At 39.9% G+C, this 25,332-nt stretch overlaps 2 protein-coding genes across 17 annotated transcripts in view; one reads left to right on the forward strand and one right to left on the reverse strand.

Annotated features, from left to right (window-relative positions):
- The window catches only part of CDC20B (cell division cycle 20B), a 49,722-nt gene extending 24,590 nt beyond the window's left edge, over window positions 1-25,132 (reverse strand). For 9 of the 15 annotated variants that reach the window (XM_072826455.1, XM_072826445.1, XM_072826443.1 and 6 more), the window contains exons 1-3: window positions 21,683-21,856; window positions 21,347-21,409; window positions 957-1,185 (exon numbers count right to left, since the gene is read on the reverse strand). In XM_072826455.1, coding sequence (XP_072682556.1) covers window positions 957-1,185; window positions 21,347-21,409; window positions 21,683-21,745 — 355 coding nt within the window. In that variant the 5' untranslated portion in view covers window positions 21,746-21,856. The other 6 variants (XM_072826452.1, XM_072826446.1, XM_072826450.1 and 3 more) reach the window with 6 other exon arrangements.
- GPX8 (glutathione peroxidase 8 (putative)) lies at window positions 10,055-15,304 on the forward strand. Of its 2 annotated transcripts, XM_072826460.1 has the most exons (3): window positions 10,134-10,515; window positions 11,065-11,326; window positions 14,677-15,304. In XM_072826460.1, the coding sequence occupies exons 1-3, from the start codon at window positions 10,312-10,314 to the stop codon at window positions 14,838-14,840; spliced, it is 630 nt and encodes a 209-aa protein (XP_072682561.1). In that variant the 5' UTR covers window positions 10,134-10,311; the 3' UTR covers window positions 14,841-15,304. The 2 variants fall into 2 exon arrangements, with proteins under 2 accessions (XP_072682562.1, XP_072682561.1); XM_072826461.1 differs by lacking the exon at window positions 11,065-11,326 and having other exon boundaries at window positions 10,055-10,515.
- Window positions 25,133-25,332: the final 200 nt, after the last annotated feature.

Here is a 25,332-nt window from a genome sequence, read left to right on the forward strand (position 1 = left end):
AATATTTAGCTTTTGTTTTTCAAAACAAGATAATCAGTTTGGTTAGTGGTCAACCCATTGCACCTTTCACAATAGAATGTGAAGACACAGGCCGTCATCTCTCCAAAATTTGGCAGAGGTGAGTAAAAGAGGGAGAGCCAGCCTTATCCAGAACACCATGGTCGTAAGTAAGCATTGCCTCAGTGGCCTCTGTAGCAAAAGCCAAGATCGAAGACCTGACTCTCACTGCAGCATCAGCAGAAATACTTAATCTCTGCATGGAAAGAACACATTTGCACATTTGAAGAATAGATACAAACAGTTCCTTAGTTTAAGATGATAAAGCAAAGATGTCTGATTTGCTCACGGTATGATCATCCTGCCAGGAAATCACTGTGGGATGCTTGCTTTCATAATCATCGGTATCCACTCTATTATCATGAGCCAATTACTTTGCCTCTCCCTCTCCCTTTTATAGAAAGATGTTGTAAAGATACTTTGAGATCACATCAGTGAAATCCTTTCTAAATTAAAGTAATAACAGAATCAATATTATTTGCATCATTATTATTCATATCTGTCCTCTTCTCAAGATTGAGAAAGCCCTTTACCAGACTTTTGCTACCAGAAAACCCTGTCAAGTCATCCTCTAAAACTACGTATTTGTTCATATCATGTGTTCATCAGAGGGCCCAAGGGACCACTGAAAAATCTTTTATATATATTTATAATCTTTACAAAAGGAATCATACACAAATGCAAATCTCACAAATGCACCTGAAATACAATACTGTCTTTTGTTTCTGTTTCATATCCTGCCTCTGCCACTACCTTGGAAATTTCTTATTCAAAGTAAGAAAAAAAGGAAAGCTCTTGATTAATGTGATACTGGATAGTTCTACGACACAAAGATTCTCTCAGGAATTTATATTTCATTAACATTTTTTAAATAGTCTGTGGAATTTCTATTACCTCACCTAGAACCAAAGTCTCTTTCTCGGGTGTTTTCTCCAGCACGGATCCAGATGCTTCTGGGAGGTAAGTGGTTGAAAACTCTTCCCCAAAGGAGCAGGCCGCCGGATCCCGAGCTTGGTTTTGCCGCCATCTGGTGGCAATTGGGCTACTGGCAACGGGAACCTCCGCCGACAGCCTCTTCACAAAATTGCTCTTGAAGCTAGAATATGTAATCTTCATTTCATCAAATATCTATTTAACAAGAAAAAAAAGTTGTAATTTATAGTGGCCTCAGTGATGCAAAAGTAAGTATTCCTTAAAGGAGAATTATAAACAACTCATCCTGTATAAAACAAATTATATATCAGATTTTTAATTTTTGTGATCTGAACGTTATTTTATACAAATATAAATGTGTGTTTGTGTATGTGTGTGTGTATACACTTAAAGCCTCTCTGTTCAAGGGTCTCAAGACATATAAAAGCAGCTTATGGAGTAATTATGTTTATGGTTGTTATTACAATTACTTATCAATATAAAATATGAAGTTGAAATAACGCTATATATTAAACATACAAAATGTTTATATAAAATCACAAAATTGCAAATCTGGAAGTAAACAGCAATTTTCTAGTCCAAACTTTTCATTTCAAAATTGAGATAACTGAGGCTCAAGTTGTTCAACATTCATCTCATCCCCTCCAAGAAACCCTAGGAGTTTGGTATTTACAGATCCTAAAATGGTGAATCAGGCCATGTATCTAAGTGAAACTGAAATGCGAATGACAAATTGGAAATATATCATATTTTTAATAAAATGTTAGGAATGTTAGGTTAATATCTTATGTAAAAGACTCTTAGAACACAAGCCAAATAGAAAAAAGAATGTACAAGCCAAATAGAAAAAAAAATAGGGTATAAGACCTAAAAAGACAATTCACAAAAGAGATGTATAAATGCCCCCAAATATTCAACCTCACTAGTAATCAAAGAAATGCTTATCTAAAACAATAACCAAATGCTAGCAATGATTTTTTTATGACAAGCCCCAAGATTGTTTGTTTGCCAGAAACAAACACTGGCATACATTGCTGGTAGAGCATACGTTAATATTTAGAAAGGACAATTTAGCAATGTGTGTCAAAAGCCTTCAAATACGTGTATAACCTCTACTGACCCAGTAATGTCAATTCTAAGAATTTAAGGAAGAAATAAAAAATATGAGTAAAGATGAACAAAACCAAAATCTGTTGAGTGCTTACCACAATATGAACCCATATGTTAAAAGGTCTACATACATTCATATTTAATCTTCAGAAACACCTGTGAAGCAGGTCTGTTATTCATTCCCACTTACCAATGAAGAAACTGAGGTTTAGAGGTTAAGTGAATTGCTTAAGACCACACAATGAGTAAGTGGAGATGCTATACCCTAATCTCATGTTTGGCTCCACAGTCCACACTCGCAGGAGAGAACATGGAGGTGTTACTGCAGTCTATATGTTTATAGAGGGAAAAAGATGGGAACGTCTCAATGTTTACCAGCGGAGAATCGACTAAGTAGACTGTGTGACATCCTTAAAAGGGAGTACTCTGCAGCCATTAGAAATTAGAAAGAAAGAAAGAAAGAAAGAAAGAAAGAAAGAAAGAAAGAAAGAAAGAAAGAGAGAGAGAGAGAGAGAGAAAGAGAAAGAGAAAGAGAGAGAGAGAGGAAAGAAGAAAAGAAAGAAAGAAAGAAAGAAAGAAAGAAAGAAAGAAAGAAAGAAAGAAGGAAGGAAGGAAGGAAGGAAGGAAGGAAGGAAGGAAGGAAGGAAGGAAGGAAAGAAAGAAAGAAAGAAAGAAAGAAAGAAAGAAAGAAAGAAAGAAAGAAAGAAAGAAAAAAGAAATTAGGACATACATTAGGGAAATGCAAATCCAAACCACAATGAAGTACCACTTCACACGCACTGGGCTGTCTTTAATCAGAGAGTAGATAGATAGATAGATAGATAGCAAATGTTAGCTAGAATGTGAAGAGATTAGAACCTTTGTACATTGCTTATGGGGACATAAAGAGGAACTACTGTAGGAAACAGCAATTCCTCAGAAAATTAAACCTAGAATTACTGTATGATTGAGCAATTTCACTGCTAGGTATAGACCTAAGGGAAATGAAAACAGGTACTCAAACTCAAACGCAGGTACGTGGCTATTCATGGTAGCACTATTCACAATAGCCAAAAGGTAGAAATAACCCAAATGTCCAACAGCAAAGAAGTGGACAAGCAAACTGGAAGATATATGTTTGTGTATGTATATATACACACATTATACAAAATATAATTATTTATTCGTAAATGATATATCAGTCTCGAAAAATGATGAAGAGATTTCCCATCAATTGTCTTACATTGTCTTGGCAGGTGCATGTTTCTCTGGCTCATCTCCTGTCACATCCTCCATACTATCTCCCCACCTGGACGCTCTTCTACAATTCTCTGCCAGGGTAAGTTCCAGCCCACCTTCACAGCTGGGATCAGCCATCACGTCAGGAAAGTGTCTCTGACATTCCTTTCCTCCCTATTCCAAGGCAGGTTGGGCAGTCTGGTAGCTTAATAACTGTGATGGTTAATTTTATCCATCAGCTTCTATGGACTAAGGAATGCCTAGAGAGCTGGTGAAACACTTTTTCTGCATAGGGCTGTGAAGGTGTTTCTAGTGGAGACTAACATTTGACTCAGTAGACTGAGTAAAGAGATCCACTCTCATCATTGTGGGTGGGCATCAACCAACCCATTGGAGGTCCCAAATGGCACAAAAAGGCAAAAGAAGAGCAAATTTTCTCTCTTCTCTCTAGGATGTCCATTTTTTTCCTGCCCTCAGACATTGGACCTCCTGGTTTCTCAGACCTTTGTACTTCTTGATTTATACCAGCTGCTCCCCAGGTCTCAGGACTTTGGACTCAGATTGAATTTTACCACTGGCTTTCCTGGTTCTCCGGGTTACAGATGACAGACTGTGGGACTTTTCAGCCTCCATAACCTTGTGAACCTCATATATATATACTTAAATATATTCTATTGGTTTTGTTCCTCTAGAGAATCCTAATGCAATAATGATTATTTTTCATTGCACGTGAGAAAGAGCTGATATGCAGTGAAAAGGACTGGCAGTATTAGACACTCACCACCAGAATATGAATCAATAGCATAATAAGATGACTTTTTTTAAAAAGCAATACAATTTTAGACCTCATTAAGGGAAAAACTGTCAAACAAGAGCTGGGAAACCTAATTGTCTCTGCACTGGTCAGGCCCCATCTGGAGAACTGTGTCCAGGCTTGGACCCGTTCCCTAAGAAGATGATGAGCAAGCCAGGATTCTAAACCTGAGTTCATTTAGAGGAAAGGGACTGCAGTGAAGCAAGATCAGGGAACACAGCAATGGAGCAGCACATGAATGGAGTGGGGGTATCAGGGGTATTTTAGTCTTGAGGCAAGAAGACCCATAGGAACCATCTTGAAACATTTAAAGGAAGGCAATTTGTGAAACAAAGAAAAATTTACTTTGTATTGCTCTTTTTGACAAGACCGGGACTGATAAAGGGGAGAAGGCAAATTTTTACTCGGCACAAAGAACTTCCAAAGAGTTAGAGCATAATTTCCTACAATGGTTTGAATGTGAAGTACAGTTCTATCAGTCTCTCCCGTAGGGACATACGGTCCATAGTGACACAGATGGACATTTTTTTTAATAGTTGTGTGTTTTAGTGTGCATTTTTAAATTTTATAGGGTTTCCAATGTTGATATAAAATCTCTTATAGGGGCACCTGGGTGGCTTAGTCGGTTGAGTATCCAACTCTGGTTTTTGGCTCAGGTCATGGTCTCAGGGTCATGAGATCGAGTGCCATGTCGGGCTCCACAATTCTCTCTGTCCCTCTCCTTCTGCCCTTCCCTAGCCCTCTCTGTCTCTCCCTCCCTAATATTAAAAAAAAAAAGAAAGAAAGAAATCTTCCCTTCTAAAAAAAAAATGTTTTGAGTAAAATAAATGAATCAATCTGAACCAAAAATGTGAAGTAACTAACAGGACACATGGCAAAAATCACAGAGATTGTATGCAAATGACTCTAGGTTAGGGATCACTGCAGTAGATTGTGATATTTCATCTTCAGTGGTTTTAAACTTTTATTCCAGGACCTATCTCTTGCTGAGGACATGCCTGTCACATAGTTTTAAACAACTCATGTAGATTTTTTAAAAGATTTTATTTATTTATATTTATTCATGAGGGACACGGAGAGAGAGGCAGAGACATAGGCAGAGAGAGAAGCAGGTTCCATGAAGGGAGCCGATGTGGGACTCGATCCTGGGACCCCAGGATCACACCCTGAGCCAAAGGCAGACACTTAACCACTGAGCCAACCACGCATCCCTGAAGTAGGTATTAATAAAGAGAAAGAGGAAGATAAGAAAAAATAGACAAAGTAAGATAAAGGGGAAAAGGATGAATGACTCAATACTCTAAGAACTTGGCTTGTTTCCCTTTTTTTATTTATTATTTTTAGAGAGGGAACAGGGAGGGGCAGAGAGAGAATCTTAAGCAAGTTCCGCACCCAGCACAGATCCCATGCAGGGCTCCATCTCAGGACCCTGAGATCACACCTGAGCCGAAATCAAGTATCAGACACTTAACTGCCTGAGTTGAGTCATGCAGGTGCCCCTAAAATGTCCATCTTCTTATTTCTGAACCTCCAATGTCTCCTCATCCTGGTGGGCAATACCACACAAGCAAGAACTTAGAGATAATTTTCAGATAGTTTACTTAGTTCTCCATTGCCAGTGCCTGCCACTGGGGGGCCACAGAGCATCTTGAGCACCTGTCCCAAAGCTGCCTTCCTTAAGATAATGCTATCACCTCACATCTTCACTTGTTACTCTGTGGACTCTGTGACCCTCCCAGATAACTTCAATACATTTGGCCAAGCTATTTTGCTGCTGTTCTCCACTCCCTCTCCTCTTCCGACCCATTCAGTGATTTCTTGAAAAACTAAATGTCTCCTGATGAATGAAACCCCTTCAACAGAGTACTACAGTAATCTCACCTGCCATGTTTTCTTCTGAGTAAACACATGGTGTCTATTACAGAGAAACTGTTGAATGTAGTTGAAATAATTTGGGTTGTAAAGTTGAAAGTCCTAAACTCTCTTCTTGCTTGTTCTACTTACTTGTTCTGTGATGTTATTAACTTCTTCCTGTTTGAAAGCATTACTGCATTCTACCTATAGAGAGATTTATACTACACATTGTTCTTTTTAATATGTGTGTATGCTTATATCCATATATATTTATATATATATATGTTATAAATAATTGTGTACAATATAAAGCTCTCTACAAACATAAGTCTTTTATTTAGCAGTCAGTGATTTGCTGCCTCATATCTGTTCCCCTATTCATGTTTGTTTCCTTGTCTCCAAAACTGATTTCAAACTTGTCTGACACTGGCTCCATCACTGACACTTTTTTTTGTATCCTCTACAGTGTCCAAGATGCTTGATTCACTGAGTCAACTGCTTTATCCCATTCTTGCCACTGTATGTTCCCTTGACCTTCCACCTCATTATTCTCTTCCCGTCCTTTATTCTCAAGCCCTCCTTGATCTCCTGAAAGACTCCTCTTGATTTTTCTAGCATACTATCTCCTATGCAGAGAAATTTGCAATGTTGATATATTTATAAATCGAGAACAGTTTTAGTATAGAAAGAACATGGAAACAATGACAACAGATTTCCGGAAAACTAATAAATGATGACATCAAAATATATACAGAGAAAGACTGACAAATGAAGAAAAAAGAAATGCCTAAAGGCCAGAATCTATCAATGTTTAGTAACACCTGGGCTGGGAGTTACCCAAACTTTTCTCTTGAATATCTAGTTAATGGGCCTATACAGATATATGTTCATATATTATATATATGCTTCATATATAAAAAGTATATGTATGCTTAAATATTCATATATAAAAAGCACTTAAGGTTTAAAAGCATACACACACACACACACACACACACACACATATATACAAGTATATATCTTTACATCTCCAGCCGCAGTAGTCAGAGGAGCTGCGGCCATCTCTGCCCATCTGTATGGATGCTCATGCAGAACTGCTCCAGCTTCCTGATCAAGAGAAACAAGCAGACATGCAGCACCCCGCGCAATAACCTGAAGGCTCTCGACTCCTGCTACAACTGGCTGATTTACCACAAGACTGTGGGCATGGAGCCAGCAGCCCAGGGCAGGGATATAGTGGTGATCATGAAGTGGAGATCTAGCCAGCAAAAACCCGCCCCCTCCTACATGCAGACCACCATTAACAAGAAGCCCAGGACCACCCTCAGCAGCATCAGACACATGATCCGCAAGAACAAGAACTGCCCAGCTCTGCGCATGGCTGCCATTCACAGAGCCAGGGCCATCCTGCGCAACCAAAAGCCTGGGGTGGTGAGGAGGAAGCAGACCACCCCACCAACAGTTCCTGAGCACCTGTACCCCCAACTCCAAAGCAATAAAGGTGTCAACCACCTTCAAAAAAAAGCATATATAATGCGTTTAAACTTTAAGAAACATAAAATTAACAAACTGATTTCAGCCCTGACAAGAAACTTTATTTAAGCTTTCAAAGTAGTTTCCTTATAGTGTGAATTTGCTGGACAAACCAACATGCAACATCAAGTCTGCACAAATGTTTTATTTCTGGTTAATAACTGGCATGCAGGCTTGTACAGAATCTCTTGTAAACTTATACTCTATAATTTTGGCATTCTCAAAGACCAAGCTCTGGATCACCTGATGGGAGTTTCTGTATTTACAAAGCAATGAAGTAGAAAGTATTATATGATTTTATCAAAGTAATATCACCCTATGGGGCCCTGCCTGGGGTGTGGTCAATCAGCATTCTCCCAGAGGCAACCCTCTGCCCTCTCCCTCAAAGCCCCGTTATAATGGGATGAGTTCACACAATTCAAATTACAGCAGGTGTTCTATGAACTAACTTCTTTTTTTTTAATTGTTAGAACTCAAGTTCCTGAGCCATTTCCTTGAACAACAGCCTGAGGAGCTAGTCAAAGTACCTGGAGTAGACATAAAGTCATGAAACATGTCTACTATGGAAGACAAACAGAAACCAGAAAACCTGTTTACTCTGAAAACCAAAAAAAAAAAAAAAAAAGACTGAGGCCTAAAGTTTCTCAAACTTACAGGCACACTTGAGTCATGAGATGATCTTGTAAAAATGCAGATTCTGATTCAGGAAGTCTGAGACGGGGCTTGAACCGCTGCATCTCTAACAAGCCCCAGGCGATGGCAGGGCTTCAAGCCCTAGGACCGCACTTGGAGCAGCAGAGCCAGAGAATTTAGGTCAGGGTGTCATATAAAGTTTGGCTTTTCCAGTAACTCAGCCAGAGAGCACCCCAGTAATACTATCAGAGTTAAGAGGTGATATGTGTTTTGTATCATTTTAAACATTTTTGTTTTATACTAGAAATTATGTTTATAGGAGAATACTTTTCTATTGTATCCATTCTTTTTTTAAAAGATTTTTGATTCATGGAGACACAGAGAGAAAGAGAGAGAGGCAGAGACATAGGCAAAGGGTTAAACAGGCTCCCTGTGGGGAACCCAATGTGGGACTGGATCCCGGGACCCCAGGATCACTCCCTGAGCCAAAGGCAGATGCTCAACCACTAAGCCACCCAGGTGCCCTTATTGTATCCATTCTTATCAGGCTCCAAGAGTGGGAATAACACGGTTTACCAGTGTCTGTACATGTCTAAGATGAAGGTTTGGCTCAACTACACCCATAAGCACACATCACAGAAGCAGGGCCCAGAAGCAGAGCTGTCAGCCTCCTGAGCACATCCTCTAAAGCTCCAAAGACCTAATCGGGATAGGAAAGGGCATTCCCACGGTTCTTCAGGTCATTCCATGAACTTGTTCCTAGCATTTTCTGTAAACACCATCGCATCAAGAGTCAGGCCCAAGTAGAACGAAGCACCTTAATTTGAAACTTGTCTTAGGGAAGAGTCTAAGGTGACCGAAGGAACCGTGGATGTCAGAACATGCAGCTCTCAATTTCCTGTCCATTCCTACCCCTGAAATCTTCAACAGGAAAGTAAGGCCTCCTGTAAGAGGCAACAGCCCTGGGAAAAATAAAAATAAAAAATGAAGCAACTAGATGACAAACCTAAGTACAGGTGGGTTTGGGGGGTTTCCTTGTTTGTTTTTGCCTTCTTGGTAGAATTGTCTAATTTAATTGCTACATTCTTGGGACGCCTGGGTGGCTCAGCAGTTGAGCAACTGCCTTCGGCTCAGGGCGTGGTCCTGTGGTCCTGGAATCGAGTCCCACATCCGGCTCCTGCATGGAACCTGCTTCTCCCTCTGCCTATGTCTCTGCCTATCTCTCTGTGTCTCTCATGAATAAATAAAATATTTTTTTAAATGTTAAATTCCTTATTTATTATAGAATTCACTATTTTTTCCATCTACAGGTTGCAGCGCACTGGTGAACTGTGAAATCATTGTGAGGAATCAGAACCAGGGCATTTTAAAACTGCCATAAGTATATCAAAATTCAAAGGGGAAGTATTGTTTCATGAAACTTCTCAGTTACATATGTCTGTGTAGTGAGTTAAATTGTAAAGTGCATCTCTTACTGGGGGTCATGATCAAAAATTTGAAAAACACTGGACTATAGTTTGGTTTATGATAGAAGAGGGCTCATTAAGGCCTTCATCGTGTTTAATCTTTTTATTTTTACTATATTTACCTGGCATTGCCTTAATTAGATGAAGTCAGAGTAAGCAGCCCCTTCCTTCACGTATTTCTCTGCCCTTTCCACTGTAAATTCCTAGAACTCATGTAGCAAGTTTAATGCATACATATACCATTAAATTCCTTCGGGCAATACATTCATATTAATAGGCTGCATTCAATCTACACTCTGAACTATTCTAGACTGGCATTTACCCACTGCCCTACATTTAACCAGTTACTGGGATCACTTAATCCACAGCTCGCACCCTACAAGGGCACCATCTTCTGGTGAAATATTTCATCAGAAGAATGTTAAAGAGCTATCAAAAGAGCTCTTTAACAGAGCTCTTTAAAAGAGCTATCCGGATTATTCTAGAAAGATTGCAATGAGCCATCATAAATACATTGAAATTCCTTAGCCCTCTTTATTTTATCCAGGAGTTTCACTCCGTTCCCCATCTATTCCTGAGCAGTGGAAGGAGCTAGTCTGTCCTTCCTGGTTTTCCGTTAAACTGAGCCGGTTTCATGTTTCAGCTCCTCCTTGAATTCCAGCCTGCTGAGACTTCTCTCTAGAATCATCCAAAATGGAGCCTCTTACAGCTTACCCTTTAAGATGTTCAGGGTCGAAAGCAAAGGTATTTGCAGTTTTACTGTCTATGGTTCTATGCACAGTAATGCTATTTCTTCTACAACTAAAATTCCTAAAACCTAAAATCAACAGCTTTTATACCTTTGAAGTGAAAGATGCAAAAGGAAGAACGGTTTCTCTGGAAAAGTTTAAAGGCAAAGTAAGTTGCATCTTCTGATTTTCTTTTCTATTGTTCATGTTCTCTGTGTATTTTAATGGAATCAACTTTTCATTGTTAAAGGGTCGTAAGTTATAATTTAGTCTTCAAAGAAATATTATTACTGTATCACTGTAGCCATCAGAGTTCTCAGAGTATCTACTTCTCTTTGATAAACTCTGTGTTCAGGGCCATGCTGAATTAATACTTTAAGTTGTTTAGGAAACTCTTATATTTAGTAATGTGAATATGGAGACATTAAAAAATACTAATTCCATAATCTAGCACCATTAAAAAGCTCTCTTATCTATGTTCTTACTAGCTTTTATTTAAAAGTAAACTGTTGTGCCTGATGCTTATTTGATGGTAGTGATCTTTCAGAGTCTTAACTCATGCATCCACGTTCTGATTTTCAATAAAATTGAATAGGTCTAAAAATACAAAATAACCATCTGCTTCAAAATGATTTAGGATCTTAACCACTTGCAGAATTTTTTTTTTAATCTTTTATTTGCTTCACTTTCCGGTTGGATTTTTTTCTTTTTCCGGGAGGTTACACTAGTTGTAAACGTGGCCAGTGACTGCCAACTCACAGACAGAAATTACTTAGCACTGCAGGAACTGCACAAGGAGTTTGGACCATTCCACTTCAGCGTCCTGGCCTTCCCATGCAATCAGTTCGGGGAATCGGAGCCCCGCCCAAGCAAGGAAGTGGTGTCTTTTGCAAGAAATAACTACGGAGCGACATTCCCCATCTTCCACAAGATTAAGATCCTAGGATCTGAAGCGGACCCTGCATTTAGATTTCTTGTTGGTAAATATCCCCCTTGCCTCGCCGATTTAATGTTTTTTAATTGCTTTTCATTTTTAAAGCAAATAACCGAGGACCATATTTTTCTATTTCATTTGAGATGTTTTAGTGGGAAAGTTTGATAAAACTATCAGAGCCAGAATCTCATCCTTTGTAATTCTTTAGAAAGTTGTGCTTCCCTGAAGTAATGTTTTAGCTTTATGAATGGCAAAATAAGTCTACTCCAATGTATTTTTTTCCTTATGATCATTTTCCTGAAGAATTTTCTTGAAGTATGGTCATGGCCATCTTCACAAAATATCTTTACAAAATAGCACTCGGGGAAATGTCCCTCCTCGTTATTAATGCTACCTATGTCTCATGGATATTGTTGGGCTTATTGGTTAGACACATCTTTGGGGTTAATTTTATGTTGCCTTACTTGGAGATACTATCTTCAAGGAGAAGTAATATCTCAGTTCACCAGGTTTTTGCTAAAAGTCAAAACAGAATATAAGGAATTTTTTTGGAGGCGGGAGGTATTATGCTGTTTCTAAAATTAGGCTAGTTACAGAAATCTGTTAAAAGATTTTCCAGGGTTGGTTAGCATAAAGGTAGTCAGGTATAGCAACTGAGGGCATAGGTTTTAGCCGCAGTCTACGTGGCTTCAAAACCCTGCTCTGTTGCTTTTGCTGTGTGGCTTCAGGTACATCACTTAACTCCTCTATGCTTTCTTCCTCATTTGTGAAATGAAACTATCAATAGTGCCTACTTCCTAAGATTGTTTGGAGGATTAAGTGTATTCATAGTAAAAGTAAAGTATTTATATGCTGCTTATACTGTGCCAAACACTATTCTAAAGGACATTCAGGTAATGTCCTCTCATCTGACTTATGCAGATGCTATCCTCGGTCCTATTTTCATGATAGATAATTTGAGTTTTGATAAAACTGTGACCTCAACCAGCAATCAAGTCCAGTAAATCAGCTCATTATGTTCTATAGAATTTAAGTGTGAAATCAGAATCTTTTAAAAACATTATATTTAATTTCTAGGGAAGATTAATATAATGAATAATGCCCTGAGTAGCAACCAGAGTGATGTCTTCCTTCCTTTTATTTCCAAGATACACCGAGGAAAGAAAAGCCAGAGCACGTGTCCTTGTACTCATTTTCAGTTATAGCAGCCAAATATGTGGGCATAATGGTTCCTACCGTCTTCCCCTTATCACTAAAAAAAAAAAAGCTTCTGAAACTCCACCTACCTTGTGTAATCAAAAAAAAGTAACAGTGATGTAAGGTCTCATTGAAGTTAGATGAAGCTCCAGAGACAAAGACTCTGTAATCATAGCCAAATAAAAATTAGATCTTCTAAAACTAGCCAAAATGGACCACTGATCATGTGGTCACAGACAGGACCACTCTGCACGTATGTGCAGGTCCCAGTAAAGAGGGCACCCGGATCAGGAGGCACATAGCAAGGCATGGCTAGATGGGGTGTCTTTTCCTAATTCCCACCGAGATGTTGGGCCAACTAGAGAGAGCTCCACCTTGACGCGGATTATCTTTAGAGACATATTTTCCATTACAGAAAATGGCAGTTTTTCAAAACGACTTTAAGAAGGCTCTAATGTAGTAATATGATGCTCATACTGAGTCACTGAAGTTTGCACTGATCAGAAATATTTTTCTCTAATAATGAAATAAATTCAAATGCTTGGCACAGTACACAGAGTAAAACATATATAAGTAATCAGGCTACTTTTATTTCTTATTTTAAATCTATGCTCCGTCATCGGTTCTTTTTCGAAACCAGCACAAAGCAAAGTATGCCTCCCCACCTTAAACTCCAGGCAGTGTGTTCCTTCTACCTCCTTAGTCACCATTTCTGAAAGAATAGTTTAACACTTGTTATCTTGCTTCCCTGTCTCAATGCCCTTCTCAGATCATTGTGTCTGGCTTTGTGCTCCAGGAGCAAAAGTCCCACGAACCTCACAGGTACCAGTGACTGCCACGCTGGCATCTTCTCTTCTTTTCAGGTTCCTCCTTTCCATCAATCCTCAACGCTGCTGATCCTCAAGACTCTGCCACAATCCACTGGGGCCCTTCTTATTCTACCCTTTTCCCTGACTGAGCCCTCTCTTCTAAGTTCCAAAGCCACACATTCAGCGCCTCCTCTGATTGGATGTCCCATATACACCTGAATCCCTTCCTATACAAAAACGAATTTGTCATCATCCTCCTAAAATCTGCTTGCTTTTCCATAGGAGTAGGAAGGCCTGTGTATCAGTGCTGGTTCTACGACTCACTGGCCATGAGGCCTTGAGTTTAGGACTCCATTTTTCTCATCTGTAAAATGGGGTTAATGATAATCCCCACCTCACAGGGGTTGCTGGAAAGATTAAATGAAAGGATCCATTTAGAGCAATGAGCTCTAGGTACATAGTACCTAGGTACTTCTTTTACTAGGTACATAGTAGACGCACGATACATTTTAACTACAGTTATTTATATTTTTTCGCATGTTAGTCAATAATGCACATCAATTCTGGATAATTAATAAGTGGAAAAAACATCTACATTGCTTACATAAACTAAGGTATATCAAAAGGACAGCATCATTTCTCAGAATAATATGATTTAACCCTGCATGCTAACCGTTATTAAAATAAACACTTACGGCAGCCCAGGTAGCTCAGCGGTTTAGCACCTGCCTTAGGCTCAGGGCCTGATCCTGGAGACCCGGGATTGAGTCCCACATTGGGCTCCCTGCACGGAGCCTACTTCTCCCTCTGCCTGTGTCTCTGCCTCTCTCTGTCTCTCTCTCTCTCTCTCTCTCATGAGTAAATAAGTAAAATCTCTTTTAAAAAATGAAATAAAATAAACACTTAAGAAATATGATATAGAATTCCTCTCCATTTTTGTCTACATAAAATGTAACAATATTAAAACCCATAAATAGCATTTAATATGAAAAGAGTTCCATACATGACATTACCAAAGACCATTCGAACATCATTTTATCTTTAAAAATGTTAGGAAAAAAATAAAAAATAAAAATAAATAAAAAAATTAAAATGCTGGTAAACTGAAAGTTTTGGGTGACAAGATAAATTTTTTTGTTGTTTAGACTGACAAATCCAAAATAAACCACTTTGTTTCATGATTCCAGATGAGCAGAATCATCAGTGAAGTCACCAAATATACAGAAGTATGGTTACTCAAAGCTTGAGTTTTGCTTTGTTTGGGAATTTTGCCTTTTGTTTTTGACATTCCTAGAACATGATTCTAAAGTTGTCACACAGATACTAACAGAAATGACAATCTTAACAAAGAGTAAAATTATGCTCATGAAAATATATTCTGGTATTTTAGATTCTTCAAAGAAGGAACCAAGGTGGAATTTTTGGAAGTATCTGGTCAACCCTGAGGGACAAGTTGTGAAGTCTTGGAGGCCAGAGGAACCTATTGAAGTCATCAGGCCTGAGATAGCAGCTCTGGTTAGACAAATGATCCTAAGAAAGAAAGACGACCTTTGAACATGGCAGTGAGTCATTCAAATGCAATAATTGGAATATAGACATGTTTGTAGGGGGCTATGGTCTCATCTCAAAGATTCTGACAATTAAATGTGGCACTGAAGGATGGGCTGTTTTGTTTGCTTTTAGGATACCGTGCCAATGAGTGGTAATGAATGTCCCCAGGACAGAGATGTTACCTAAAGCAAAAATAAAGAGTAGCTAAAGAATCAACATGAAATATATTAAATATTTCATTTGAACATACTAAATAATTCAGAATATAGAGTCACCAATGTGCTTCAATTTCCTGTTGTCCACCTTGACATTTTCTAGGATTATACTTGATGGAAATGCCAACACACTAGACCACTGTTTGAATCCAAGCCACTGTATGTGACTGAAATTTCAGGAGTAACTAACTGTAAATGGCTATTTTTATGTAATAAAATACAAAACAAACATTGAAAAATGTAAAATAGAAATTCAAATTCCTATATATTTCTATTTCATGTACAGGCTTTTGTTTCTTTTGTTGTTGTTATTGTTTCTTAAGTACAGGTTCATAGTATGTTTTATCTGCCCAAATTGATAAATGACACTTTCCTAATATTTGAAAAAGCCTCCATCACTTTTAATACTTCACTATTATTTTCCAGAAGCAACTCAAATTTTATAAGTAGAATATTAATAGTTGAATCACAGTCTTTATTTCTGAGTGAAAATCTTAGGTGTAAGGAAAAGGCTATGAGTGTTTGATGATTTTATTCAAGTTTTTATGTATTAATTTTGGTTGCTTATGTATTCAGACTGGATCAGCCTTTTAGAAAGAATTCAATGATGCACCATTCTGATGGCTGAAATAGTTAGAATCAACTCCGAGTCATCAATTTCCAAATATAAACAAGCAAGGCTTGCAATCACACTAGTCCTAAACATCAGCGATCACTGAACCCTTTGATAGAGTCACAACATACTTTTTCACCCAAAGTCATAACCTTTAGGTTTTGTCAGTCTAATAAATATTGGCTAACAAAGCAGCCTGCCAAGTTGGTGAAGGCTAATTATTGCCCCATGAAATAGATACTCATTTTATGAATGAGTATCTGTTTATGAATAGTATTCCTATTTATGAATAGGAAGACTGAGGCAAAAGAAAAAAAAAGAATAGAAAAGGCAGTATAGCCTATAAATTTGGCTAAGAAAGAAGGTACAGTCTCAATAGCCATGAGTTAGCTCCCAAATTCTGACCTGATTAATGAAAGTGAAGTTAGCTTTTTATGGTGAAATCAGTAATGCCACCTTAGTATACGGTTCTGTGCGAGTGTTTAAAGTTCTTGGAGAAACCAAAAATATTTCCTGGAACACCTTCTGCTTCAAAGTATATGTCCAACAACCGAGCTCTGAATGTACTTTGCAAGATATGGAGAGGGGGGTAGGGAGCAGGGTACAGTTTCTATTAGAGGCCAAGAAGATTTACAAGCACAATTTCGAGAATGCCAGGTTAGTGTGTTAGCAAACTTGCCTGTACCTCTGACGAGCCATATGACTTTGGGCAAGTCACTTGACTATTTTTAGATTTCCTCATCTATAAATTGAATGAGGTCAGACTGAACAAAGAGCCCCTTCTAGCTCTACAGGTCAATGACCATGCCTAACAAGGCGTCTTAAGCCATCAGGAATGGGATCAGTACTAATCTGAATTGTTTTTGAGGAAATAGAAGCCACTCACAAGCCTATCTGTCCTTCACAATTTTGCCCCAAGAGCATAGAAGCAGTTTGAATTCTGAGCCTCTAAACAAAATGTTCTCAGAGCACCCTTGCCCTATACCCCCACTTCCAACAAGTGCCACAGGATTGCTGTGGTGTTTTCATATGTTCACATTAGGGATATGAGCAGAAGTGTATAATGCCAGCCCTACACGGGCTATGTAGACACCCCACTGTCAGTTTAGCAATGGAGCTGCACTGGGGAACACTAGGATTGTCCTGATGAGTGCAGTTGAGATGTCCATCCTGCCCAAAGTCACTAGTTCTCTCCAAGGCCTATAAAGTGGGTTTTCAGTTATATATCTCCCATCCTGGTTGCTTTATTCAACCTACAGTCTCCCCTATAGTCAAGGCTTGATTCTCTCCCCTCAGCCTTTGGATATGCAGGGCAGGCATGTGGGGATTTGAAAGTGTGCTAAGTAGGTGTACCTCCAGGATTCTGTAACAATCAGGCTCTGTGTGCTAAAACAGGATATGGAGACATTTGCTGAAGTCTTGCTACCCGTAACTCCAATGTCTTATGTGAATTTTGCCAGGTACACAGGTACAGAGAAAAAATTGTAGCTTTCTTGAATTGAGCATATCTTCCCTGTCTCAGCATCAAAAAGCCTGGAAAATAGCCTGCTATTTAAATTGAGGAGTATTACAGAAAATAGCTGCATCACATAAAAAGGTATTCAGTTGCCCTTATGACAAAGGAAGAAAATCAAATGCATTGGCTTGATGTTTGGTTTATTTGGAGGTGGAAAGGAGTACTTTATTCTAACTCCTAATCTTCATCTCATGGCACATATAGCCATAGTGTTGGAGATTGGAATAAATATGAATTTGCCTGAAATATACCCTGAAAGTCATACTTCATTTTTGAAAATACCTAATAATTATAGTGTATCCTTAGTATGTATACACGTACCTATATAGAATTCCTAGTAATTATAGTATATGCTGCATGTACACAGTGGTGGCTGATAAATAACCATTACTTCTCTGGAAGAGGGGTCCCAATTTGCAGCATTTGCCAATTTTCATGGTGTAAGTGCTCCCACATGGCCAACCTCTGTCTACCAATGGTTTAATAACCAATATGCCAAATTTCTGAAAATTTAGCAATCAGTTCTCACAAACCACTGTAAGTTGGCCCCAAAACACGAAAATTCTTAAAAATCAGACTTGATTAGGTTATCATAAGGATTTCCAAAGAAATAAATGTAGAGCAAAAACTTACTATATTAGTATTTATTTTTATTATAAATATTCTGTTTGGTTAGGTCATATGAAAATGCTGAAGGAAGTACATATAGTTACAAAATATGAAAAGTTGCTAACAGTATGCTATCTAATCACAGTAAAATCTAATGTTTTAACTGGATTGTCTACAGGTAATCTCAAGTAGGAAAATACTGCAGAAAAAAAGAAAGAGGAGGAGGAAAACAAAAACTGTTATCTCTCTATATTTTAAATCCATTAACTGTTTCAGAAGACTACCTTGCACAAGCTAAAAAGTCTTGAGTGGTCCGTGTATAATGTATTATGTTCATTAGTGATGTTTCTTTGAAAGAATAATGATATGTTTTTGGGTGTAGCTAATATGGGGACGCTTTTGTCCATGTTTATTCCTCACCTGGAGTTCATCTTCCCCATGGAATAGTAACAGTCTAATAGCTGTCATGCTTAGAAAGTAACACACCACACTGTTCCCTCCCCCCTTCTCTTCCTTCCTCTTGCTGAACTTTCAAGGCCATACCGAAGCATTCTTTTGGGGTGGGAGGAGCAGGGATGAATGAAGAGTAGTTTGGCATCCCAAGTGTGGATCCCTCCCTTTCCTTCCCTCTTACTCCTATGGAAACATTCTTCTTTTGAATTTAAATATTCATTCTCCCTTACCCACTGATCTCCTTAATTTATCTTTATTGCATTCCATTCTTTCTCTCCTTTCTCATCATCTCAGTAATATGGAACAGAAGAAGAACTTTAAATATGTATTGCTCCTTGAGTATAAATGTTAGCATTTTATGTCTTGTTCTTTAGTTTAAAAAAATTAAAACACAAAGGCCAAGCCTTCTAAGTTTAGTAGGTTTTATTTTATCAACAGGTCAGTGACCTTCCATAAAAAATAACATGTTGAAATTTAACCTTTTAAGAAAAAACAAGATAACATTATTTACATGGAAGGGATCCTTAAATACAAAAAAAAAAAAAATGCTGAAAATGGAATGATAATGGTCAAGAACAAAAAGAGAATGAGACGTCAAAGTAGCAAAATGCATACACAATCAAATTATAGGCAACTATTTCTCACGGTTTAAATGTTTGAACTTAAATAAGAATAAAAATTCCTTTTTTTTTAAGATTTTATTTATTCATGAGAGAGAGGCAGAGACACAGAGGGAGAAGCAGGCTCCCTGTGGGGAGCCCGATGCGGAACTCGATCCCAGGACCCCAGGATTACGACATGAGCCAAAGGCAGACGCTCAACCACTGAGCCACCCAGGTGCCCCAAGAACAAAAATTCTTATATCATTTATAATCCAGTACAGTAGACTGTAATATATTTCTCATATCTCACTTAGAATATAACTAATTGACCAAAGTCAGTTCCATGAATTTGCTGCCAATGTCCACATGAGAACATGTTTGACACTGTGTGTCTGGGACCCACCACATACCTGACACTGTTGCATGGGCCAAAGTAGCCTCCAAAGGAATCAGAAAATAGTAAAAAGCATACTGTACAGCCAATTCTTCCCACTTCACAAGCTAAATCTCAAGCTGTACTCCAAATATTTTATGAGTCTTTGACTTCACAGAAAATGAAGAAAAAACTGAGGCAAATCCTCCAAAGGATTCAACCCCACCCCCCACCCCACCCTAAATTTTCCAGTTTTCTTGATATTTGAAGTGGAAATGTTTGAGTTGGCTGACTCATCTCCCTTGAGCTGGTACATACACATGATTATAGAGACCTGCTCTAATGTCATATTAAGGAACTCATTATCTAGAGAGAATACTCAATACTTAGTTGAAAACTTGGGGAAACATTTTAGGCTTTCCATTACAAATTGCCATTGTGTTCTAAATTTTATGCTAAAAATAAATACATAATTTCACAAATACTTTCATACTGTGTCCCCGGGCTTCCAAAAATATTACCTGGGAATTTTTTTAAGAATCAATTGTATTGGTTTCTTCACCATTTATGAAGCTGTCTGTTGTATTATTATTGGGTAACTGAATAGTAATTACAAGTATTATGGTAACTAGTGCCCTGGTTCATAGCAAAAAGTATACACATACATGCATGCATACACACACGAAATACAGAATTATACACTGATGTTCATTGTATATGCAATAAGATAGCAGTTGCATGTTAGCTGATGCCATTCATATATTCAACCAGCTAACAATACACTGCCAACCCATCACACACGGGTAAGTAGTGCAGCCTGTTAATGAGAAGAATTTGTCCAGAAGCAAGTGGCAGGGTAGTGGTGGCTGCCAGATTGACCCAAAGCAGCCAGCTAACAATACACTGCCTACCTGACTCAGGTCACGGCTACGTTTCATGGCCCATGAAGTCACTGAAGCTACATTTGCCATATGAAACACAGTGGCAGAAATGTACTCTTAATAGTCACGCAAAAGAAAACATAAACCAAACCTGTCCCTCCAAAATGGTTATAAAAAATAAAAACAACACTTTTAAATCTCCTCAAAAACCTAAAAAGGAAAACTTTCAGAATACTTGCACTTAGCTGTTCTAAAGTAAATATCAAAATACGGTATTGTAGTACAAGTGAATTAACAGAGTTGTACTTGACTGTAGCTTTTCCAAGTATCTCTATTTACTGACCAAAAGACCAGCTGTATTAGGCAACAAAATATCTTTTAGGAGTCATGGCAACACATAAGCTGGGCAAAAAACAAAACTGCTGCTATTTTGGAGGGAAAAGATCAATATTTAAGCATTTAGGGAATCTAAGGAGTTAACACTGTCATTCATTGCCTCTCACTATAAATAACCTCAGTCACTGTATTCTGAAAGGGCCCTAATGTGTTTGATTTATTGCGTCACCACTGAAATGCTGGAAAATCTAAGAAGATTAAGAAAAATCTGTGAGAATGTTGATAGGCTTGAAACTAGAGTCTATGAATAAAGTTTAAAGGAATAAGAACAATTTCGTGCAGAGAGAAGCAAAGTGAATGGTGATTATGATAGATTTAAAGTATATGAGGGCTGTTTATGTGGGAAAAATAAGCAAAAGTCGTCTAGATATATTTTTTTACACCGATTTCAAGAGAAGCCACAGAAAGGCCTGAGGCTTTCAAGGAGAAAAAGCACTACATTGCGTCAACTATAAATTGCTAACGCAACAGATGATGGTCGATTATGCCACTTCTCCGACTGTCCACAAGATGGCACCATTTTCATTTCTTTTGGGGGCGAGCTTGTAAACGCAACAGAGCTACCTGACACGACATATCCATGCTTCATCCTTTTCTGTTGAGCCAAAAACCGGAAAGCACCTTTGATATACAAATGATTACCATTGTCAGGGATCTTCAATTTCTTACAGAAACAGAGGGTGGGGGGTGTATGATTAGACTCTGCAGTTAGTGACATCCTAGGAGATTGATATTTTTTAAATTTTCATACCTTCAGACCAGGCTGTACTTTCAACAAGTATCTTCTTTAGGAGGAATTACTTTGCTCAAGATGAGAATTAAGAGAACGAGAGCAAGCAGTAGACACTCACCTTGGGAGAACCTGGACTTCTCTTCTGCCTCAGGTCTTTGGCGAGCACCCGCATGACGTTCTCCTTTGAAAACATAGGTAACAAAAGGAGAGAAAGACTATTAAAAAAAAAAAAAAAAAAACCCACAGCAGTGTTAAGTGTGGAACGTCTCTAGAGATCTTCAGCTTGTCCAACTACACCTAACTCTCTCTCTTTAGCAAGCGGGCACCTCCAGAAAACTGCTCCAATTACACATCTCGAGATGACGGGTCGGGGAGGTCCTGGTCCTAAACAGGTTACTACGAGAAGCCGCCTTGGGGCGCTGGGGCTGGGAACAAGAGGACGGCACCCACTCACCCACAGCATCTCGTCCTCCGTGCGGACCCTCCGCCGGGCCGTGCGCTCCAGTTTCCACTCCATCTCGGGGGGACGTGCCCCCTGCCGGGACTTTGGCCTCGCCTCGATTGGCCCCCGGTTTCCCCCCAGATCCAAGCCACCCCTGGCAGCGAGCGAATCGTCCACCCTCTAGAATCTCATGCCGCACCCCACCCCCACCCCCACCCCTCAGAACCACCACCTTCCACCCTGAACCCCCGATTCCTGCCACTGCTCCCCAGACAGCGTTCCCCAGGGTCCGGTTTAAAAAGCCGGCGAGGCGGCCGCGGGAGCGGGAATCCCCCTCTCCCGCTCCTCATTGGCCAGCGCGGCGGTGACGTCAGAGCCCGGGAGGGATTCCCCCGCGCGCCGCCGCCCGCCGCCGGCTCTTTGTCGGCCGCGGCGCGCACAGAAGCGCCAAGCTTTGCCGCGGGCCGTGGCGGGCCTGAGCTGGGCTGGGCGCCCACGGCTGTCCCCGCAGCAGGACAGGAGGGGGTTGGCGGGCGGAGAAGCGGGTTCTGTAAATTCACCTTCTTTCCATTTTCAAGGGGGGGGGGGGGAGGTTTCGTTGTAACGAGGCCTTCTCTCTATGGGTAATGTTCACCGTCTGTGTAAGCCACTGATTTTAGACGTGTTCTCCCAACGTGTTCATCAGCTCTTGCTCCATTTTTCAAATAGGAAAACGTGGCAAAAAAAAAAAAAAAAAAAGGAAAACGTGGCAAGATTGCTGTGCTGATGATAAGGGGGGCCACTGACGTTTCTCCTAGAAGTTCTTCTGTGCAGTAGCCATGTCCCTCCCTTGAGCTGCTGAGCCGCCTTCCCAACCAAGAGGTTGGTTGGAGGGCGAGGTGAAAGCGCGGGTGAACGCTGGTGACAGGGAGCACCGCATGCGTAGTGAGGAGTCAGCAGGAAAGCTGAGCAGACTGAGGCCTAAGGAATAAAGGAGAGGATGATATTGGGGGCTAAGGGAGGGGTTTAGAGGGGAATGACAGGGAGCCAGATGGGCTGGGCAGCCTTAGCAGCCCCACCTGAGCCGCCAGGGAGGCTGGCTGCGCCATATGGCAGGAGGAGAAACTGTCTGGGGAACCTGTGGCAGACTGGAGACCAGCTTTTCCCTCTCAGCAGCCTCCTCTCTACCTCCCATTTGACACCGGATTGCTTCTGCTTTAATGCAACATGTGGGTTTGTGCATTTTCCCTGCGAAAGGACTCATAGATATCAGATACTCAAAGGGTCAGTGATTTAAAAAATAAAAACACTAAACTTACTCTCCCCCATCTTCCTTCTAACTGAACACAAAGAAAATTGGCATCGAGGCTGAGACCCAATCTTGAACCAGTTTTCCATCTGCGATGATAAAAGTTAGGGAGAATGCTGCACAGGGTAACTGAAACAAATGAGATCTATCAAAAGCTTGATAGCCGAATAACCCATGAAAAAGATCTATAAATTTCACCCACAAGAGTTTTATCTTCCTTGCAGTGCTTTCAACTTCCAGTAAATCCTTTCAGCAAACACTGAGGCTAAATAAAGTGAAATTTTGACTGAGAGTCAAATGTATTGTTAATTCAAATATCAGTTTTGCAAGTGCCAGCTAAAATAAGCGGCATATTGGAAATAATATGGAAGACTTTTTGTCCTACTTTTAATTATCATTTTACATGTACCATTTATGAAAATGGGCACAAACACAGGAGTAATAAAAACCAATTCAATTAATGAACTTGTAAGCCCATGTAAACTGTGATTTTGGAATCCATGTCCTTACAAGTACTGAGAATAGTGAAATACTCTTAGAATTCAATTATTTGTAATACATTCATAAATTCCATTTTAGCCACTAATTCCAAAGCATATTATACAGCCTCCAAATGCCTTTTTGCCCCTAGATTAAAGCAGAAAAGTAAAAGCCTTTTCCTTTAAAAAGTTATTGTGTATTTAAATAATCAGACTGAAATTTAACAGGAATGATGAAAATAGAAAAAAAATCACCATTGGCAAACACCACGGGACTAACTGTTGCAGTCAAGAATCTGAATAAACTGGTATGCATATAATGAGGGTGTTTGCCTCCTATGATTCAGTGCAAAAAAGGAAAATCACAACTTTTCATTGGACAGAACTGGCAGCCACCACCTCAACCAAGTATTAAATCAACTTCACCATTAATGACACATTGACATCCTCTGCATTAGGATGACAGACCGGCAGTGAGAAAGGTACAACATAACTTCTGTGACATTTTTGCCCAAAAAAATGCATAACCAGAATTTAATAATGAAAAAATGCTAAACAAACCAAAGGACAGTCACAAAATAATTGGCGAGTAGTACTCTTCAAAAGTGTCATTATGAAAAAGAGAGAAACTATCACAGATCAGAAGTTATCTATGTAAATATGACAAATGCATTTGAATTTGAATCCTGGATTGAATTGAGTCCTGGATTGAATCCTGGACTAGAAAGGGGGGGGGGGATTCATTTGTTGGATAATTGTAGAAATTTAAATACTATCTGTAGATTAGTTAACAGAGTAGTAAGAATGCTAATTTCCTTATTATCATCGTGCTATAGTTGTGTTAAATGTTAACATCTGGGGAAGCTGTGTGAAGGATATAGTGGAATTATTTCTACCATCTCGGTGACATTTTTCTAAGTCAAATTATGTCAAAATACAACTTAAAATATATTAATCTCATATCATGTGGTTATATGAATAGAAACATTATGACACAACTTTTTAGAAGAAGAAATATCCTGTGAACATTTTATCTAAATTATTATCAAATACGGTTTAGGAATTATGTCTAATTTATATGTTTATGTGCCTGGTTGAGTCACTATCTTCAAAATGTTCCCTCTTTGCGCCGAGGGGATTTTGCAGGCAGATCTGAGATATGGCCCAGGGCGGCGGGGAAGACTCCCCGGCAAAGCCCAAGGCCAACTGGAAGGATTTGGAGTAAGGAGGTGAGGGGGGCGAGGGTGGAGGCAGCGAGAAGGGAGAAAGGCGAACACGACAACGCTTTTCTGGATTCGCATCTTGCCGGGGCCCCGAGGGCCTGCGAGGCCCCTACCGACGGGAAGCAAGAGGGTATCCAAGCTTCCCAAATGCAGATTTTCTTTTTCAATTACATCATCACATTTTCTCTCTAAATAATAATGTTAACTATCCCAGAGAGAGACAACGAACAAAGTCAGCTCCCTTTATCCGTCCTCCCAGCGAAGTCCTTTCCCCAGAGCTCCGCCAGGCCATTGCCCGGTTCATTTACATCCCAAAGTGGGGACCCGGACTCCGGCGCGGTGACTGGGATCTTACTGTACTAAGCATTTTGCAACTGGCTTTCTCTGCTTCACTGCATCCTGTTGCAAACCTGAGGGCGGCCCCATTCCCAACTCCAACTGTCGGTCGGTGGGTCCGCCCCCCCCCCCCGCTCCCCCAGCTCGCGCTCCCCCGCCCCGCCCCGCCCCGCCCCGCCCCGCCGCCCGCCTACTGGGCGACCCGGGCCGTTGCCCCGCGCTGCAACCGTCCCCGGGGCGCGTGCCCGCCGGGGGGGGCTGGGGGGCGGGAGGAGCGCCGCTCCCGGCGGGATCAATCCAGCCCCCGCCCACGTGGGAGAGGGCAAGACTGGGTGC

Source organism: Canis lupus, chromosome 5 (assembly GCF_048164855.1).
Source record: "Canis lupus baileyi chromosome 5, mCanLup2.hap1, whole genome shotgun sequence".
NCBI classification, from domain to species: Eukaryota; Metazoa; Chordata; class Mammalia; order Carnivora; family Canidae; genus Canis; species Canis lupus.

Excerpts from the sequence above, each read along its gene's own strand:
- GPX8 (XM_072826460.1), top strand. The coding sequence starts at position 10,312 with ATGGAGCCTCTTACAGCTTACCCTTTAAGATGTTCAGGGTCGAAAGCA. Across the intron at positions 10,516-11,064 it reads TGGAAAAGTTTAAAGGCAAA|GTTACACTAGTTGTAAACGT; the intron begins GTAAGTTGCATC and ends TTTTTCCGGGAG. Across the intron at positions 11,327-14,676 it reads TGCATTTAGATTTCTTGTTG|ATTCTTCAAAGAAGGAACCA; the intron begins GTAAATATCCCC and ends CTGGTATTTTAG.